The sequence below is a fragment of the Scheffersomyces xylosifermentans genome (assembly GCF_036884685.1).
Source record: "Scheffersomyces xylosifermentans strain CBS 12540 chromosome Unknown RJT20scaffold_1, whole genome shotgun sequence".
Classification (NCBI taxonomy): domain Eukaryota; kingdom Fungi; phylum Ascomycota; class Pichiomycetes; order Serinales; family Debaryomycetaceae; genus Scheffersomyces; species Scheffersomyces xylosifermentans.
In genome coordinates this window covers 263,081-282,624 of record NW_027042939.1, presented here as the reverse complement: position 1 = coordinate 282,624, position 19,544 = coordinate 263,081, and the positions used below count along the sequence as shown (strand labels likewise).

General features: G+C 41.2%; 5 protein-coding genes across 5 annotated transcripts; 2 read left to right on the top strand and 3 right to left on the bottom strand. All coding sequences in view use genetic code 12, as the record gives it.

Annotated features, from left to right (window-relative positions):
• Positions 1-1,104: 1,104 nt before the first annotated feature.
• Positions 1,105-5,577, top strand: PAN1 (Pan1p). Its single transcript, XM_064915991.1, has one exon. It carries the CDS (start codon positions 1,228-1,230, stop codon positions 5,494-5,496), a length of 4,269 nt encoding a protein of 1,422 aa, XP_064776646.1. The 5' UTR covers positions 1,105-1,227; the 3' UTR covers positions 5,497-5,577.
• On the bottom strand, positions 5,578-8,483 carry HSP78 (chaperone ATPase). The gene has a single exon (XM_064915990.1). The coding sequence runs from the start codon at positions 8,184-8,186 to the stop codon at positions 5,703-5,705; it is 2,484 nt and encodes an 827-aa protein (XP_064776645.1). The 5' UTR covers positions 8,187-8,483; the 3' UTR covers positions 5,578-5,702.
• A 541-nt stretch (positions 8,484-9,024) lies between these two features.
• On the bottom strand, positions 9,025-11,201 carry DFG16 (Dfg16p). Its single transcript, XM_064921173.1, has one exon. It carries the CDS (start codon positions 11,042-11,044, stop codon positions 9,290-9,292), a length of 1,755 nt encoding a protein of 584 aa, XP_064776644.1. The 5' UTR covers positions 11,045-11,201; the 3' UTR covers positions 9,025-9,289.
• Positions 11,202-13,714: 2,513 nt separating this feature from the next.
• Positions 13,715-16,929, top strand: RJT20DRAFT_123610 (uncharacterized protein). The gene has a single exon (XM_064915989.1). The coding sequence runs from the start codon at positions 13,831-13,833 to the stop codon at positions 16,870-16,872; it is 3,042 nt and encodes a 1,013-aa protein (XP_064776643.1). The 5' UTR covers positions 13,715-13,830; the 3' UTR covers positions 16,873-16,929.
• On the bottom strand, positions 16,900-19,481 carry RJT20DRAFT_152069 (uncharacterized protein; the record flags this gene model as incomplete). Its single annotated transcript, XM_064919066.1, has 1 exon — positions 16,900-19,481. Exon 1 carries the CDS (start codon positions 19,408-19,410, stop codon positions 16,900-16,902), a length of 2,511 nt encoding a protein of 836 aa, XP_064776642.1. The 5' UTR covers positions 19,411-19,481.
• Positions 19,482-19,544: the final 63 nt, after the last annotated feature.

The following is a 19,544-nucleotide window of genomic DNA, read 5'->3' as shown; positions in this document are numbered from 1 at the left end:
AAAGAATTGGAAATGTTCTATGACTACATAAATGATTCTCTATACTGGAATAGTGGAATACTGGGTATATCTCAGCGACAGAATCCTGGTACACTGGGAATATATGTATTATAATAATTATATTCAAACCAACTTCCAACTTTTACATTCCACATTCCAAAAGACGAGAAAAAGCCATTTATATAGATACCGATGTGGATCGTGTATGAGCACATTCAATCATCTATTTCCCGTTGTTACTTTAATGCTAGCTAGATTTTACAAACTCTACTAATCAAAAATCAAAACCAAGTGTAGACTGGAACTACTCTCACTCTGGCACTTTTTGTAAAATATAGTTAAAGATATTCCACTAAGTATAGTTAAGATACTACACTCACTCGACTCCACACTCCGCCCACAAATCTCAAATCTCACCTTTACGCTCTACTATCTTACCAATATCTGATCTGTGATCTACCATCTCAGATCTTCTTCTTAGCACACACGAGGCCTGCACTCTTCACAGGTGAACAGCCTTGATTCTCTCAGCCTCACTTTGTCTCTCTCACGTAATTGTCTGTGCTACTCACATATAAACAGTCATTGCAACTCGCAGTGTCTCAGGTAAGTCGCAGTCTCAGTAAGTTGCATTGTCAGTAACTCTTACGTACTGTCTCAGTAACTCGCACTCTATCCGTTAGCTTACTTACACTGTCTCAGTCATAACTCACACACTCTAAGTACACTTTCTCTTAATACACTTTGTCTCAGTATTTCATTGTCTCAATAATGCACTTTCTCTCAGTAATTCACTATCTCTCATTAATTCTAACTCACTCTCACACAAACACTCTTTCACACACTTTATTTCCACAAATTCTCTCAGTAATTAATATCTTTCAGTAGTTCACATCTCTCAGTACTTCACTTTCTTTCATTACTGCACTCTTATCAGTACTTCTCATCTCTCAACATAACCTCTCCCACCACCACCCCGCCACCCCCACTACAATTACTCTCACTAACACTCACCTCTCACACACTCTCACTAACACCTCTCCCACACAAACACTCCCACCTCCACCACCACCTCCCACGTGACTTCAATACCCCTAAATTTCTCTCAACTCGCACTCTCTTTCTCCAAACAGCGAACGAGTAGTTTTCAATGCCAATTGTCACTGCTACTCTTTCTTGTCTTTTGCCGCCGATCTCTGCCAAATCAAGCATCGAACTCCCATCCGAATGTACAATCCGTACCAGCTGCAACAACAGCAGCCCATGGGCTCGTTCAATGCCCAGCAAACAGGCTACGCGGGCAACGGTTTCCCTCCTCAGCAGCAGAACCAGTACCAGCCTCAAGGTTTCCAGCCGCAAGCTACAGGTTACTATCCTCAACAAAACTCGCTCCAGAATCAGGCCACAGGCTTCTATCAACCTCAATTGCAGCAGCCCCAGTTGCAGCAGCTGCAAACTCAGGCTTTCCAAAGCTTCCAGCAACAACCAACCGGGTTTGTCTCGGCTCCGCTTCAAGCTCAGGCCACAGGTTACATCCAGACCCAACCTACTGGATTCGGCGGCGCTTCCGCCGTAGAAAACAGTACCCTCAAGATCCCCTCGATCCGTTTGTCGTTCATAACCGTAGAGGACCAGAAGAAATTCGAGCATTTATTCAGAACTGCCGTCCCCAAAGGAGAACTGGCTATCAGTGGAGAGTCCGCCAGTAACATCTTGCTTAGATCAGGTTTACAACCAGTGACTTTGGCAGAAATTTGGAGTCTTTCTGACACAAACAAATCGGGATCTTTGCTTTTCCCAGAATTTGCTTTGAGTCTTCATCTTTGTAGTTTGGCTAAGAGAGGTGAGCCTTTACCAGGCGTGTTACCAGAGAAATGGGCAAACGAAGTCAAAAGTTTTGTAGATGCCATTAACTTCACTGTTCCAGAAGATCCATCCAAGATCTTAGCTAACACTCCATTTGCCAGCTTTGCCCCACAAAAGCCAGCACAGGATGACTGGTTAGCACCCCAATCGACTGGTTACAACCCACCAGTACAAACTATCGGAGGCGCTCCAACCACATCATTTCAGCCACAGCAAACTGGCTTCGGTGCGGCTCCCCTCACCATGCAAAGAACTGGTCCTAACTCTTTCTCTGGATCTCAAGCAGGCAGCTTTGCTGCTGCTCCTTTGGCTTCTCAGAGAACAGGGGGAGGAACTCTTATTCCACTTCAACCACAGCAAACTGCAGGGTTGATTCCAGCCCAGAAAACGGGACCTTCAAATGGATTCCAATCTCAACCAGTGCAACTGATCCCAGCACAAAGAACAGGAAGTTTGCAGCAACAGACAACAGGATATCAACCACAGTTGTCAGCTCAAAGAACTGGTCCATTGCAGTCTCAAACTACCGGTTTTCAATCGCAACCTACAGGCCAATTCCAGCCACTTCAAGCGCAACCAACAGGTAAACCAGGTGAATGGGGGTTCGTGTCTATGCCTACAGGTGGAATTCCAGGTTTAAACGCAATGGAGCAGCACTTCTTGCCATCCTCCCAACTTTCCAGTAACAACCTTCAGAACCAGATGGGAGGATCATTGTCTTCAAATGTTACCGGTAAGATCACCAAGCAGGAAAAGCAAATTTATGATGGAATCTTCCAGGCTTGGGACACTAACAGAAGAGGATTCATTGACGGAAGTGTTGCTTTGAATGTTTTCAGTAAGTCTGGTTTAAGCAGGCCAGATTTGGAATCCATCTGGACATTAGCGGATACTAGTGATAGAGGTAAATTGAACAAGGATGAGTTTGCTGTTGCTATGCACTTGGTGTACAGAAGATTGAACGGATATGAGCTCCCATTGAGATTACCTCCAGAATTGATTCCACCTTCAAACAAGTACCTTCAGGATTCCATGGATACACTCAAAAACTCGTTAAGAGGTGGTGCATCCAACCGTAACAATACCTCTGCGAAGCAGACAAAGCCAGACGGTACCCGTTTCAAGAACGATGATGAGAACTTTGGTTATGTGTCCACTTCACGTCACAGAAGAAAGAGTGCAGCTGATAGTGATGACAATAATAATGGTGCTAAGAGCAGCGTGGTATCTTCGACTGATGCCGATTTGTCAGTAGAAGATTTGAAGAAACTCATCAGGGAGAAGAAAATTCTCTTGGCTGCTGAAGATGCAAGAGATGCTGATTCTTATCCCGCTCAAAAGAGAGAATCCGAAAATAATTACGCAGCTATTGAAACTTTGAAACGTCAAATTAGAGACGTTCAGGCTCAACTTGTTAGCTTGGGCTTAGAGGAAGCCGCATTTGAAGAAAAAAAGCGTATGTTGGATGACTTGAACTCTCTTACTAGAGACAAGGTTCCAAGTTTGATATCTAATATTTACAGAGTCAACAATGACATTGCCAAGGCTCGTGTCAGACTCTTTAAGGCACAATTGGCCAAGCAACATCCTGACTGGAACCCAGAGAACGATGAGTTGTCTATTGTGGGCACCGGTCCAAATGGCGAAGTCACTGATATAGACAGAAGAAAGTTCCATTCAAAACAATTGTTGAAGCAGAGAATGGCTGCTTTGACTGGAAAGGCCAGTAGTGGTGGTTCAAATGCTGATTTGGACTTACAATTGAAACAAGTTCATGAAAAAGCGAAGACTGAGTGGAATGCTCAATCTGAAATTATCAAAGATATCGAAACTTCAATTAAAGAATTAGAAGATGAATGCGCTACTCACTTGCAAGTTAGTAATAAGGAGGAAGTCGGTTCTGACAAATGGGAGAAAGCACATGGAATTTCAGAAGAGGTGGCCAGATTTGTTAGGGAATTGAACGCTTATGCTGAAAGCCAACGCAAAACTGTACCCCAACCATCGTCAACGAATGCCCCAAATGCTTCTCAATCTCGTCAAGTTGTAGGCTCTTCTACTCAGGCCAACTCAGCACCCCCTGCCCCTAAAGAGAAGTATAGAACTGCCGAAGAGAGATCTGCCTACATCAAAGCACAGGCAGAGAAGAAGATGAGCGAAAGATTGGCAAAATTGGGTATTTCTAGAAGTAGAAATGCTTCTGTCAGTGCTTCAAACTCTGAAGTAACGTCCAATACTGAATCAGTAGAAAAGAAAATAGAACCTCCCGTTCAAGAAGTTCCAGAGCCAAAACATGTTGAACAGAAGGCTGAAACACCACGATCCGTCGATCCCCCTCCAGCTCCGGTTAAGAATTCTGTCCCAGAAGTTTCCTCTTCTGACGATGATGATGACGAGGAGTATGCGGCAATGTTGAAGCAGAAGCAAGAATTAGAATTGCGTGAGAGAGAGCGCAAAGCGCAGAAGCAAAAGCAAAAGCAGGCTCGTTTAGACAAACTTAGAAAGGAAATGGAAGCTATCAAGAGTAAGGAGGATAGCGATGACGATTCTGAAGCGGAGCCAACAACTTCTGTACCCACTTATGGGCCAAATGGTGCCTCTAGCAGACCGAAGGCTTCTTCCCAATCGGCCATCTCTACACCTGAGGAAGCGAAACCAAAACAGCAGGAAGAACCTAAGGAAGTTCCAAAGGAGACTCCAAAGGAAGTTACCAAATCAGTTTCGAAAACACACGACAGCAACCCATTTGCAAAAGTTCAATCGACTCCAACAGGCAACAATACTAATCCATTCTTTAAGCCAACTGGAAAAGATAGCAATGTTGATCCAAAAAAGGCAGCCGCTCAGAGAGCTTCTCAGAGGGGATTGCTGAGTAACTCTGGATGGAGTGATTCCGAGGATAACGAGAGTGAAGACGATCAACCTAATAGGGCCGGTGCTGCCCAATTGGCTAGCTTGTTATTTGGAGGAATGGCTCCACCTCCAAGATCATCGATGGAAAACACCCCCCAGCAAGAAAAATCCGAGAGCGAAGCACTTGCTAAGCAGCCCAGTCCTCCAAAGCAGGAACCTGTGAATGTAGAGCCTCCTGCTGCCCCCGTGGCACCTGAGACTCCAGCAAGAGAAGCCTCGCCTTCTTCAGATGAATGGGAGACTCCACCACCTGGAGAAGCATCTCAAAATGTGGATGAATTCGATTTTGCTCCAAGGGACACAGAATACGCTCCACCAATTCCAACCGAGGCACCTCCGGTTCCTTCTGAAGCACCACCAATTCCTTCTGAAGCACCACCAATTCCAGATGGGCTACCACCTCTTCCATTTGAGGCACCACCTATCCCAACTGGTGGTCCTCCACCTTTGCCTTCTGATGCTCCTCCAAGTGGCGGTCCACCACCTCCACCACCTCCACCACCTCCACCAGCATTTAGTGCACCTCCTCCACCAGGTGGAGCACCACCACCACCTCCTCCTCCACCTCCGCCACCACCTTCGTCGGGTGGAAGCGGTCCCGCTCTTGGTGGTACACCTGACATAGGGGCATTGTTGGGGGAGATTCAAGGGGGAAAGTCCTTGAAGAGGGTGCAAACGCAAGAGTCTACTGGCACCATTGTCGGAAAGGTCTTGTAGTCTCATAGAACATTATTTGATCAATTTTCTGTCCTTTTTTTGATTTCTGTTTTTAGATTAGCATACAAAAATACAGTTTTTTATACGTATAATTGATAATATATACAAGATGAGACTATATACATTAAAGAAATATTAAAGAAATTTGAAAATGCTGTTTGTTTTTTTTAATTGTGTCCTATGAGATTGTTGAGGTAATTATGAATTTAGACTTCCACATCGTGATTAGGCTTGACAAATATTTTGCCATTCTTCACTTCAACAAAAACAGTCTCCGTCTCTTTCACTTGACCCTTGATCATCAACATTGCCAATGGGTTCAATAACTGCTTTTGTAAAACTCTGTTCAATGGACGTGCACCATATACGGGGTCATAGCCAAGATCGATAAGAAGATCCTTTGTTTCATCTGTTAATTGCAAATACATCCTCTTATTTGCTAATCTTTCCAGGATTTCTCTCAAACGGATATCCAAAATGCTCTTGAGTGTCTCCTTAGATAATCTGTTGAATATCAAGACTTCGTCTAAACGATTCAAAAACTCAGGAGGATAATAGTGTTTTAAGACTTCCTGGATTTCGGCTTTGACTCCTTCAGAAATAGCGCCACTGTCGTTTGTGTCCTTGTCAGCCAACAAGATCTCTTGCCCAATATTAGAAGTCATGACCACAATTGTGTTACGGAAATCAATATGTTTACCGTGTGAATCTGTTAATGAACCCTCGTCAAGGACTTGCAACAATAACTTAGATATGTCCTTGTGTGCCTTCTCAAACTCGTCAAAAAGAACGACAGCGTAAGGCTTTCTTCTAACAGCTTCTGTTAATTCTCCACTTTCGTCATAACCAACGTATCCTGGTGGTGATCCAATCAACCTAGATATAGAATGCTTTTCTTGGAACTCTGACATGTCGAACCTAATAACAGACGACTCATCGTTGAAAAGGAACTGTGCCAAACTCTTAGTTAATTCAGTTTTACCTGTACCAGTTGGACCGAGAAACATAAAAGAAGCAATTGGTCTCTTCTCACTAGTCAAACCTGCTCTTTGAAGTCTAACAGCATCAGAAACAGCATGAATGGCTTCATCCTGACCGACAACTTTCTGTTTCAATATGATCTCCATATCTAACAATTTATCCTTTTCTCCCTTTAACAAGTTGGTAACTGGGATACCGGTCATCTTTGAAATAACATTTGCAATATCATCTGATGTCACAGAGTCATGTAATAAATTGGAAGATACCGTCTCCTTCTCAGTGAGCTCCTTCAATTTTGCCTCTAATTGGGGGATAACAGCATACTGCAATTCTGAAGCTTTTGCGTAGTTGCCTTCTCTTTGATACTGTTCCAAGTCAAATCTGGATTGCTCTAGTTCTGTTTTTGCATTTTTGATATCATCAATCAGTTTCTTTTCAGACTCCCATTGTTCTGTGTATTCAGCCAATTCAGCCTTTTTGACCTTCAATTCTTCTTCCAATTTGGTTCTACGGTCAATAGACAATTGATCCTCCTCCTTTCTAAGGGATTCCAATTCAATTTCAATTGTCATGATATCACGATCCAATTGTGCTATAGCGTCTGGTCTCGACTCATGTTGCAATCTCAAAGTCGAACTGGCTTCGTCCACCAAATCAATTGCCTTATCAGGTAAAAACCTGTCGGTTATATAACGATTAGAATAAAGCGCAGCACTCACCAAGGCACCATCAGTTATCCGGACACCGTGATGGACTTCATAACGCTCCTTCAAACCACGCAAGATTGAAATCGTGTCTTGAACCGATGGCTCGTGAACTTGGACTGGTGAAAACCTTCTTGCCAACGCAGCATCCTTTTCCACGTATTTACGGTATTCTTCGATGGTTGTTGCACCACAAAGAGAGAGCTTTCCTCTGGCAAGAGCAGGTTTTAACAAGTTCGAAGCGTCGATGGAACCTTCAGCCTTACCTAATCCCATCAAGAGATGGAATTCATCAATAAACAAAATTACTTTGCCTTGCTGTTCCTCCACCTCCTTCAAGATGGCTTTAAGCTTGCCTTCGAAGTCTCCTCTATATTTTGCACCAGATATGATACCTGCCAAATCCAAGGTGATTATTTTCTTATCTTTCATCGAGTCAGGGACTTCACCTTTCAAGATCCTCTGGGCCAATCCTTCCATGATGGCAGTTTTACCTGTACCAGCATTACCTATCAAAACAGGATTGTTTTTTGTTCTTCTAGATAAAATCTGGATTGTTCTACGAATTTCCTCATCTCTTCCGATAACAGGATCAAGCTTACCGTCCTTTGCCATTTGCGTCAAGTCTGAGCCGTACTTCTCCAAAGCTGGTCCGTCATCTTCTTCGGGATTTTTCTGCATTTGCAAATTCCGGGGTACACTTGAATGGAATGATCTGAAGGCACCGGCGGTTCTTAATGATCCCAAAGAACGTGAAGATGCAGAAGAAATGATTCCATTGAGTCCATTGGATGTGAGTTTTTGGTTTATTCTTAAATTTGTCGTGTTTCGAATTGGTTTTGATCTTGTAAACTCTGTAGTATTTAAGTTGGAATTGGCATCATGTTGTTCAGTGGCCAACCATCTTGAACTGGCAGGAAGACTAGCCAAGGCCCGTTTGTGGATAACTACTGATGCCAATTGGCGAGTTATGATTGAATTTTTGGGTATTTTGGCGGATAGCATGATATTAATGAACGATTTCGATGTTTTTAGCAAACCTCAAATATTAATAGCTACTATGTTATAGATATACTAACTATTGACAGTAAAATTAATGGGTTAGCGATTTAATTAACTGTTTAGCAACACTAGAGAAAAAGGAAAAAGAACAGAACAAAAATTAAAAAAAAGCTAAGACTATTCTACTCTCCAATTAAGATCACTGCCCTGGTCCTAACTATATATGAGACCGACCTTGTCAACTCTTGCTATATCTTATGGTCACTAATCTCTGGATCACCTTACAAAAGAATGCAAATGAAGGGCTTTGGAAATTCGAGAAGGTTCCGGCAGCGGCTGTTAAGCGCATACACCGAAAGCTCCAGAAGGTTCTCGAAATGGGTGGGATAGTGGGATATGGTCACGTGATGTGTGGTAGTAGTGGTAGTGGTAGTGGTAGTGGTAGTGGAAATATGTTCTCTTGTTAGGCAATGAAGGTGTTTTGGTGGGGTATTATGGTCACAAGCAAAATGAGAGAGAACTGTTCACTAAAGTGACTATCTTTCTTGTATTTGTGTTTAAAAGATTCAATGGATATACTTATACATTACTCTATCGTAGTACCCAATGGAAAAATTCAGTGCTCACTGTTTCTTTATGACTGCAACGCTCTGCGTTATCTGATAAATCGAGTGGTGCATATGGAGTCTTGTATAGAGGCCATGAAATTAACGGAATTGCAGCCAGATTCTAAATAACCTGTTAATTTGGATAGTGGGACGATTAGTTTGGCTTGGTCGGAGTTGGAGATCGGAGCTACATGAGTGAGCTGGGGGATGGGAGCAGGAAGCACGGGGCAGGGGGCAGGGGGGCATGGATCTGGGGGCACTTCTTGTTTCCTCGATTTTTCATCCATAGAATAATTTGATGTGGTGGTTTTGTTTCCTATGATCTGTATTACGTGATTGTATGCCATGTTGAAAATTAAACGGAAATGAGGTTTGTGGTTTGTGCTAAGCACAATATTTAATTTGATATTGTCGTGATATTATCGTTCATTAATTCGTCCTATTATATATCTTCTACATCGCTCTTTATGCTATTCTATTGTACATTATGAAATACATTTACTCCTTGCGATCATTCCAGTAATCGCCCGCATTGAATCCGGGGTGTACTTCAAACGGTGGTGGATGTTCTTCAGCTCCCGAAGAAGATCCAACTTGTGGCTGTCCGCTGGAATTACGCTGCAAAGGATGTTGCTGCTGCTGTTGCTGTTGTTGTTGATGATGTTGTTGACGGTGGTGGTAATTGTTATACTGCAATTCAGTATCGTCATCATCGTCTTCGTTATCATTCCAAATATCATAATTATCAACATATTCGTCATCAAAGCTACCTGCGCTTGAAAATCTGTTGCTTGGGTGTTCGTTATTGAGGGCCGATCCACTTCTATTTGGGTCTCTATTAGGTGTATTGTTCGTGGAATTTCGTATAACGTCTTGAATTGGAGGTACTCTTGGTTGGCTTGATTCCTCGGTCGTAGTGAGTCTTGTGCCCTCACTAGCTTCTTCATGCTCTTCTGTGTGTTGTGTCGTTCTCCGCTCCGCAGGGGTGCCCTTGGAAGAATCGTTTGAAGTTGTCGATACGTCTTTTAATTCTATTGAGGTATCTGAATCGTCCTTAGCTACAATGGCATGGTGTCTCCTGAAGAATCTACTCATCAAGTTAGTAACTAGATCAACTCTTTTCACCTTATTCGAACCGTCTTGCAGATGTAAGCTTATGACGTCTTCTAAACTGATCCGTCTACCAAGCACGCCCATTAATTCGAATCTCTTTTCTAAGTAACGGATATTGAAAACCCATTCCCACACTGTAGTCAATAAGATGATTTCCACGAGATATGGAAGAAGGAATAACCACGTATTGATGAGCCAGTTATGCTTGTATAAAGTGACCGTGAGAATATTAAGCGTGATGTGTAATACTATCAAGAACCAGTTGAAAAGACCTAATGGAAACAATCTACGAGAATAGCAGATTTTTCTAGGGTTTTTCATCACCGTAGTGAAATATAGTAAACTTCCCGCAAGCCAAAGAATAATTAAAAGTTTGATGGACACTCTAGCGATCCTGAAGTGATTGTATCCACTGCTAGTGGAATCGAGTATGGACTCTGTGTTGTTATATTTCACCTGGAAACAAATGCTTATTGCTGTATGAGCTAGTATGAGAACACCACCTATGATGCTCGTTATTCCCTTTATTCGTTGTTTGGAAATCTTTAGCACGATTTGAAACCAAGCTATCTGTATCGAGAGCTGAGATAGCACTATTGTAATACGGTAGATATTATCGTTGTAAACAATCTGATGCAATCGCACAATGTCTAGAGTATCTCTGTAATATTCGTCCTCGCAGCCTCTTGTGATTTGGCTGAGGATGATGGTGGTTACCACGGAGTAGAAGATCGTGGCGAACTGTGCTATGAGTGGTTTTCTCTTGTGTTTTGGTGATAAATAGAGAAGCAATGTGAGCATCCAACACGATACACATGAACCACTGATGGTGAAAAGAAGTGCAACAAAGGTGTCACCGTTGTCTCTGTCGTTGTATGGGAACGATTTTATATCCGTTGCACTGAGGTCTGCATAATCCTGGTTGGACACGAGGTCGAGTAGACGAGGAATGGAGCAGTTGGTGATGTAGAACGCCGGAAGGAACGATACCGAGTCATTATGCCATATTTTGGTAGCGATGTCTTGGAAGTGAAGATGGCCCGAAGTTAGCGAGTACACCGAGCAGTTGATGGGGATGTTATTCTGCTGTAGAAATAGAAGCAGTTGTAGTGCCATGTCTTGCAGCACGTTAGACGTCATATCGGCATTTTTCTAACCCTGGAGATTGGCCGCTGACTATATATACTAAGAATTTAATCAGTACTAACTACTACCACCACCAATAATAATAATAATATCTCCCACTAAGGTTAAACTATGGCTGAGTAGTCAGGTCCAAGAAACAAGGAGTGTATGTGTCCCAGTTTGTGTATGTGGCCCAGACTAAACTAACAATAATCCAATAAACTTGCCCAGACAACGTCGTGACGATAATTTTAATGTTCAGGGCAAGAATAACTGATGACAAGAACATTTAGCATTTGGTGCTTTTGTGGAATTCTTGTTTTCTTGTCTCAGAGGGAATTTTTTGGGTGGGAAATATGAAATATTTCTTGGTATGAGGAAATGGGTAAGTGCAGGGAGGGTTGGGTGTGTAGGTGGGCATAGAGTATGGAGAGTGTGTGGAGAGTGTACCGTGGAGCGTCATTGTAGTCAGTCATGTAGTCATAGTCGTAGTCATAGTCATAGTCGTAGTCATAGTCATAGTCATAGTCAGACATAATCATATTCATATTCATAGCCATAGTCGTAATAGTGGTAGTGCCTGTCTTTTGCCTGTGTGTATGTATATATGTGTATATATGTATGTATATATGCATGTATATATATATGTATATTAACTAGTGAAGCAAGGGACGCATGTAGTGGGGGAATAGCGGTGGGGCATAATAGCTTAATTTTTATTTGAAGAGAGAATTAAGATAATGGAAATGGACATGGAAATGGAAATGCAGTTAAATCTTCTCCTACGAGATGAAAAAATGAAGCAGAAGAAGTAATATGTCTTTTCTTTTATTCCATTGTGGTGACTATGAAAAATTAGGGTTTGAAGTTATGAAATGAATATGGTCTCATCTTGGGGGTCTGGATCAATTTTGGTGCCATTTAACCCTGGTGCTGCCTGGAAACTAGATCATGATATTGTGTCTGGATACTTTCCCTTTCAGCCTTGTCAATTAGTCTCGTGCACAGACTCTAATTTGGGTTTGAGCCCGGCAATTTACCGCCAGAAGTCAGTGTGCGAGAAATAGCGAGACTTTTTTGTAACGTATTGCGTCATGGATGTAATGTAGTACCGAATGAGAATGTATCCAGTGGGTACGGAAGCAGGGAAGAAAGCACAGGCTTCTGGGCACGGCAAAAGCACAGAAGAAAGCTTGGTATTATAATTTCTTGGACGATAAACCCTAAAAGGCGCAAGTTCTAAAAAGGAGGTGTAGTGGAGTAGATTTACGAGTTACTGAGCTAAAAAGATTCAAAAGGGGTGGCTTGGGGGCCTTAAGCGAGGACTTAGGGTCATTAGAAGAAATAGATGTAATTAGTGCTTCAGATAGCCATTTGTCGTGGAAGAGGGACGGAGTGTGCGTTGTCTATGGTTTAGTAATGGTGTATACGCCGTGATAGATAAAATAGAGGAAGTGGTTGTTTAGTTGAAGTTAACGTGGGACACAGAATGTAGAGTACACTGTACCATACTAGACTATACTATGACTGTGCACAGTTAGTCTCGTCCAGGGTTTCCTTTGAAGACTTCCTTACTAGGAAATCCGCAGCCATCTCTGGAGATCAAAAAACTGTGAGTGAAGGATTGGAGGTAATGGTGTGATTACTGGGATTAGTTTGTATTATCGTAATTAGAGGTATTCGAAGAGATCCACTAGAGATACGAAGTAAAACTGGGGTGACATTTACATCTTTTTTGTATATTTCCGAGCTGCTGTTTTTAGAGGAGTAAAGTGTGAAACAGTTTTGGTATATTTGCTTGAGAAAAGCCAGGGTCCTTGCAACGTTCGTATTTTTTATCGCTGGAGTACAAGTTACTGTGCGTTAGATACTATGATAATAATAATAGAAGAGATGGTATTACAATAATATCAATTTTCTTCAGATAACGGACGATCTCTCTCATGTAATGCTGTAAAAATAATGTATCAATGGTGACAGTGGTAAGTGGATATTTGTAGTATTGGTGTTACATTTGCAGGTGTCTACTCGATTGGTACTCACTAGAAAGAATACTACATGAATATATTCTTTATAGTATGATTTCAGAGATATATTTATTCTGATAGAGTACACATGTACCCATAGATAAAGGCTAAAGTATGTATGCTCTCTTCGTTGTACGAAGAACCGTTCCAGGTAATTCCTTCTCCCTCAAGCTCACTCTTCGTGAATCGCACTCCATTCACTCTGCCTTCTACATTTGCTTGTTACATTTACTTGTTACGTTAATTGTTATGTTCATGTTTCGCATCTCCATCTTACTTTTTTGCATCTCCTTCTTCCATCTCTGCTTACATCTCTCCTAACATAATCATCTCACTAAATCATCTCCATCTTCACATCTCCAACTTACGAAATTGTCCTCCCACTAACATCACTCTCTCTAACATCACACTCCAATTAACATCTCACACTTACTAATACACCTACACCTCACACCTCACCTCTTACAGCTCACCTCTTGCACTCACTCAAATCTGTCACTCTCTCGCATCCACTACTCACACCTCACTTCCACTCACACTCACAAAATCCCCTCTCCACCTCTACTCGCACTCCTGCACAGTACTTCCAACAAAATTCACAGCTTTCTGATCTCCAATGCGTGCAATTCTGATTGATGTTTCTTTGCAACAACATGGATTCGTTTTGTTTTTGTTGTTAGTTTACATGGTTGTGTCCATTGGCGTCTTGTTTTGAGTTGATACACTACAAAAACAACGGTTTTCTGAATCGATTCCAGTAATTCATCATTCAAAATGTCGTTCCCTGTACCTCCTCCGATCGGAGGTAATGGTTTTACTTCAAACAACATCAGCCAGGAAGATCTCTCGTCCAACATCGACAACTTGAGCATCTCGTCGCCTGCTCGTACTAAAAAGAAAAAAAGACCAGCAAGAGCGTTCCACACCGAGTTTGCCGTTGGAGCAGACTCGGGATTGCCGCCGCCAAAGCAAAGCCCTATCCAGCCGCTTAACTTCAATCAGCCAAACCAATACAACCAACCTCCAATTCCTAACCTGACCCAACCAAATCAATACCCTCAAGCCAATCAATTCGTTCAGAATTATGGTGCTACGAACTCTTACAATAATTCACCAAGCCCATTTCCGGCTCAGAGATCTCACTTCGACCCGCCCGGCCCAAATTCCGTCAACCAGCCAACCGTATTGCAAGATATGAACCAGGTTTCTCAAGAAAACCACGACCTCTCGCTCCAACAGCATAGATATAACAACCAAGCGGAGTACCTTCCTGCTGAAAACGGCGAGTACCGTTCTTTCTTGACGTTCCAGAATGTCAGTCCACCAGACGCAACAACCCAATTCCATGCTATCGATCAAGGCACGGCGCTGTCCAAATTCATCAGATCAAGCATGTACTATGTTCCAGAATCAGAGCAATTACGTCAAGCCACGAAGTTACCTGTCTCGGTAACTATTAGACCATTTGCACCATTGTTGAGTACTGAAGATCCAGTACCTGTTGTAGACATGACACGCTCTGAACTCGATACTGGTGATGATCCTTTGAGCAAAGGTCCAATAAGATGCCGCAGATGCAGAACATATATCAACCCATCAATGCAATTCACCAGCAATGGACATTTCGTGTGTAATATTTGCCAGTTCCCTAATAATGTCGTACCCGATGATTATGCTTCCGTGTTGGATGCCCATGGCAACAGAATTGATAAATTCAGTCGTCCAGAGTTGCACAAGGGAGTCTATGACTTGCTTGTTCCGAAGGAGTATAATTTTGGTGGCCCCGACAAAGAATCACATCCTTTACACCACATTTTCTTGATCGATATAAGTGAACAGAGTATTAAACAAAATTTACCTGTGGTTATCGCTGATGCCATCAGAGCAACATTGTACACAGATGATTACATAGAGCATTACCCAGAAAATTTGGACGAATATGATTCTGAGGCTCCTCCTAAAAAGAAAACTAACCAGAAATTTGCAATTATTTGTTATGACAAGCGTATCCACTTTTTCAATCTTTCTGCCAAACTTGAGTCCACCCAAGTGGTTATTTCATCAGATTTAGATGATCCATTTGTTCCATTTAGTGAAGGTTTATTCGCTGATCCAGAAGAGAGTAGAAACGTTATAGACGACGCCTTGAATCAATTAGAGCAATTAGGCTCACAAGGTTTGGCTGCCGAAGCAGAGCCTTGTTTTGCAGCAGCTTGTCGCACGGCCATGTTGTGTTTGGAGTCCGTCGGAGGAGGCAAAATTACCTCTATCCTTTCCGCATTACCATCTTGGGGCCCCGGAAGTTTAAAGTACAAGGACACTTCAGGTCGCAAACCATCTCCAGAAGTTGAGAAGCGCCTTTTCCAAGCAGACAATGAGTATTTTAAGCTTTTGACCAAAGACTTTATTGAGAAGAATGTCGGTCTTGATGTTCATGTTGTCTCTCCTAGAGGAGTTGACTTATCCAATGTTGCTTGGCTCTCGTCCATGTCTGGAGGTTCAGTCAATAAATGGTCCAATTTCAACTTTGAGAGAGATGGAAGAGCATTGACAGCAAAGGTGATCAACTCTGTTAGGAAAGCATCTGGGTATCAAGGTCAATTGAAATTGCGTTGTTCTAATGGTTTGCAGGTTTCTCAATATTATGGTACTTCTTCCACCATAGCTGATGCTTCTGTTGCTGGAAGTGTTCAAGATCCTGTAATTACGGTCCTAGATGAAGACCAAACTTTCACTGTCTTACTTGAGTATGATGGAAAACTTAGCACCAAATTGGACTGTCATTTCCAAGCAGCATTGTTGTATACGGATACCGAAGGAAATAGAAAGGTAAGAGTCATCAATTTGGTTGTTGCTGTCACCGAACGTTTGGAAGACGCCTTCAACTTTGCTGACGAAAATGCCATCGTCACTACTATTGTGAGAGATACTTTATCCTTCGTCGGAAAACAACCTTTGTACGAATTGCGTGAATCTGTAAATGCCAAGTTAGTTGATGTCTTCACCCAATACAGAGCAATGTCTGAGTTTGGACATAACAAGACACGGACTTTGACCAACCAATTATTGTTCCCGGATTCACTTATGCATTTACCTATCTATTTATTGGCTTTCATAAAATCAAAGGCCATTAGAGATGGAACTGCTTTAACTTCAGATGCCAGACTTGCTGATTTGTACGAAATGATGACCATGCCAGTTGAAAGGCTTATGTACCACTTGTATCCAGCATTGATCGAACTTCATTCGTTGTCTGAGGAAGAAGCAGTGTTTGAACCTGTCAATAACTTTTTCAGCTTGCCTAAATCTAAGGAATTATCTGTAAAACACTTGCAACAAGGAGTATACATCCTATGCGATGGCTCAAAAGTTTATGTTTGGGTTGATCCTTCGGCAAATATGTTACTTATCAAGGATGTTTTCGGCGAACTGATTAATTCAGTAGAGGAAATCAATCCACTTATTGATGAGTTGCCGGAATTGCCAACACATATCTCTGAACAAGCCAGGAATATAGTAAAGTACTTTCAAAGTAATGTCGTTGGAGACAAATCCTTGGGAAGTGCGGGTATACAGTTGGTAAGAGCAGGTATTGACGGGGCCGAAGTTGACTTCAAAGACTTATTGGTAGAGGACAGTTTACGCGGCTCTCTTGCTATTGTTAACGGTCCAAGCTACCCCGATTACTTGACAGGTTTACATAAAGCTATAAGAGTGAAGTTAGATAGTGACCAATCTTCTAACAAAGTCAGACTGTCGGTTAATAAAGCGGAAATCCATCATGATACCCTTGCCCAAAGACTTATACATTTTTAGTTTAGAAGTTATGTAAATATGTACGGACTACTTAAAACGGACCAACTTGATCACTTCTATGAGAATCTGTAAAATTTCCCCGTTCTTATTTATTTTTAAGACTCCGTTGACGGACTCTTTAAGTTTGTGATTATCCGAAAACACTTGCAATTGCTCCAGGCTAACATTTGCTGCAGCATATACCAAGTTGAGTAGAATGTAGCTAAGACGTAATATTAGATCACTTTCTTCAGCTTGCGAGTTAAATATCTGAGTAATCTTTCCAATGATATCCTCTCTTATTCTTTTATTCTTAATAAGAATTTCTGAAATCATGTCGAACTCCGAAGTTGCATTGGCAAGTAAGCCAGCTATAACATTTTGAAAGGAGACGTCTGTCGAGTTGATCAACTTTATCAATAAGTCCAATCTATTATAATTCTCCTTTGAGTCGTCTATGTTGAAGAATTTTGCTAACATTGCCGGCTGAGTAATTAAATTTGAAATCAATTCCCACGAAGCTTTCTGAAGATGAGGTAAGTCCGAGTCTATTATGAAATTATTCAAATATTTGTCAAATGTTCTATTGATGATTAATTGCTTTAAGTCTTTACTTTGTTCACCAGATGAAAGATTTGTTAAAGCCAATAAAGATTCGTATTTGTCCATATTGGTCATCTCATAAAGATAATTCTCATTTATATTCTGTGTATTGTGGCCCAATGACCCTGAATACTTCGATATATCAGGCCCCAATAACTCCACTAGAAATGGTACACAAGTCTGCACGTCATATTTCTTGAATGCTAAGGCTGGATTGATTGAGACCAACATCTTCGCAAGTGAACGAAGAGAGAACAATCTTGTTTCTATAATTTCCGGGTTCCCATTTATCGGCCTTGTATCGCCAGTAGTTTTATTGATTGAGCTGAATTTAATTAAATAGCTCAATACCACATTTAATGCACCTTGTTTGACAAGTTCTTGCCTAACAACTTTCTCTGGGTTCTGAGATATCATATAAATAATGTATATGAACTGTTTAAGAAGATTGCTATGCTTGGTTTCTTCACCTGGCGTATCAGTATCTTCTTTATATGTCTTCAATTTGGAAATCACATCAATTACTTTATGATCAAACAACAATGATTTGTTGAAAAGATGGATTTGCTTTTGGTCTTCTTTCGTATTATCCTTCGAGGTGTTCGGAGTAGCAAAGTCTTTCAAGAAATTAACTGTACTTTTGTCTGAGCCTTTATCACTGGCATCTTGTAACTTGCAAAGATTAGAGATACAAATCAACAATCCATAAATAAGAGAAGTATCATTGCCATTCATGTTTTGATTCGTCTTTGAAAGGGCCTTCTCGCTCAAGATCTTCAAAATGACCTCAATTACGGACTCATCACTGCGAATATTTTGCTTTACTTTTACATTCAACGTCAAATATGCCAATCCTTCGACACAGATCTCAAGGTTTGCTGAATTGTTCTTGTCGAGAGCATCTCTTAAATAGCTAGTCAAATTTGATTCAAGATCCAGCACAGAAATGCTTATGGATGAACTGGATTTTTTCTCTAATTCAATGAAGTTCCACAACTTTATCAAATCCAAAGTTGATAGTAATCTTATTTCTAAATTGTCCTTTATCTGGGACCCAACTTTCAATAATTCAAGATATGCGGTGACATTGTGAGTACGACTTTGATCAGAAATACAAGAACTGCCAATAAGCTTTAGTATTCCTATGCAAACTCTCCTGCGGTGAGGGAGCTCCAATTCCGGGCCTCCAGAGCCCAAAATCCGTAACACTTCTTCTTTGATATACTCCACAGATTTGCTACTAATGTAAATAGGTTCTATAACTTCTGGAACCAAAGGAAAGAGAGTTTCCATAATCTCTGTGTAGTTCAAGAAAGCGGCTGCAGAGGGTTTCTCGTCATCATATAATAATTCCAAATATTCTCCAACAACGCTGGATGTAGAAAGTTTGTCTACTTGAAACAATTTCACCACAATAAGCATCACCAATGAAGAAATGGTCTTGTAGTTAGAATCACCATTTTCCGACAATACTATTGGAAGTGGACTGAAAAATTTAAGCAATATATGTAAATGCTGTGAGCTGACGTTGCCAAAATTGGATATTATAGAAAGGTAAGTGGCCAAGTAGTATTCTACATCCAAAAATGTATCCTTCGTAAGATCTAGACCTTTTAAGGAATTTCTAATGGTATTCAATAAGTTTTGAACTACTTTCTCCTGATCTCCTCCCTTGTTGCTCGATATAATGTTTACCAAAATAGTGCCACGGTCATCTTTAAGTGCTTTAAGGCCCTTCAAGAATGAATCTGGATCATTTAATAGCAATTCATAGAGCTTACCTGAAGTTTCCAATTTCTGTGAAAGCTGTATAATTGATTCAAGATACTTCTGTTGAGTAGCTTTAACCTCGAGACCTACCAAAGCAAATGCACCCAGACGAAAAACATTTAGAAGATTTTCGATTTCCTGATCTTCCAACTCCAATTCGCCGAGTTTCTTCAGTATTTCACTCATACTTACCTAAATCATCTATACATACATACTATTCATAATTATTCATTCAATCAATAAATGCAAAATTTGGGATCACTACTGGAGCAGTCTGCAGGAACGTGTTGTTCATATAAAAACACCACAAAAAAAAATCA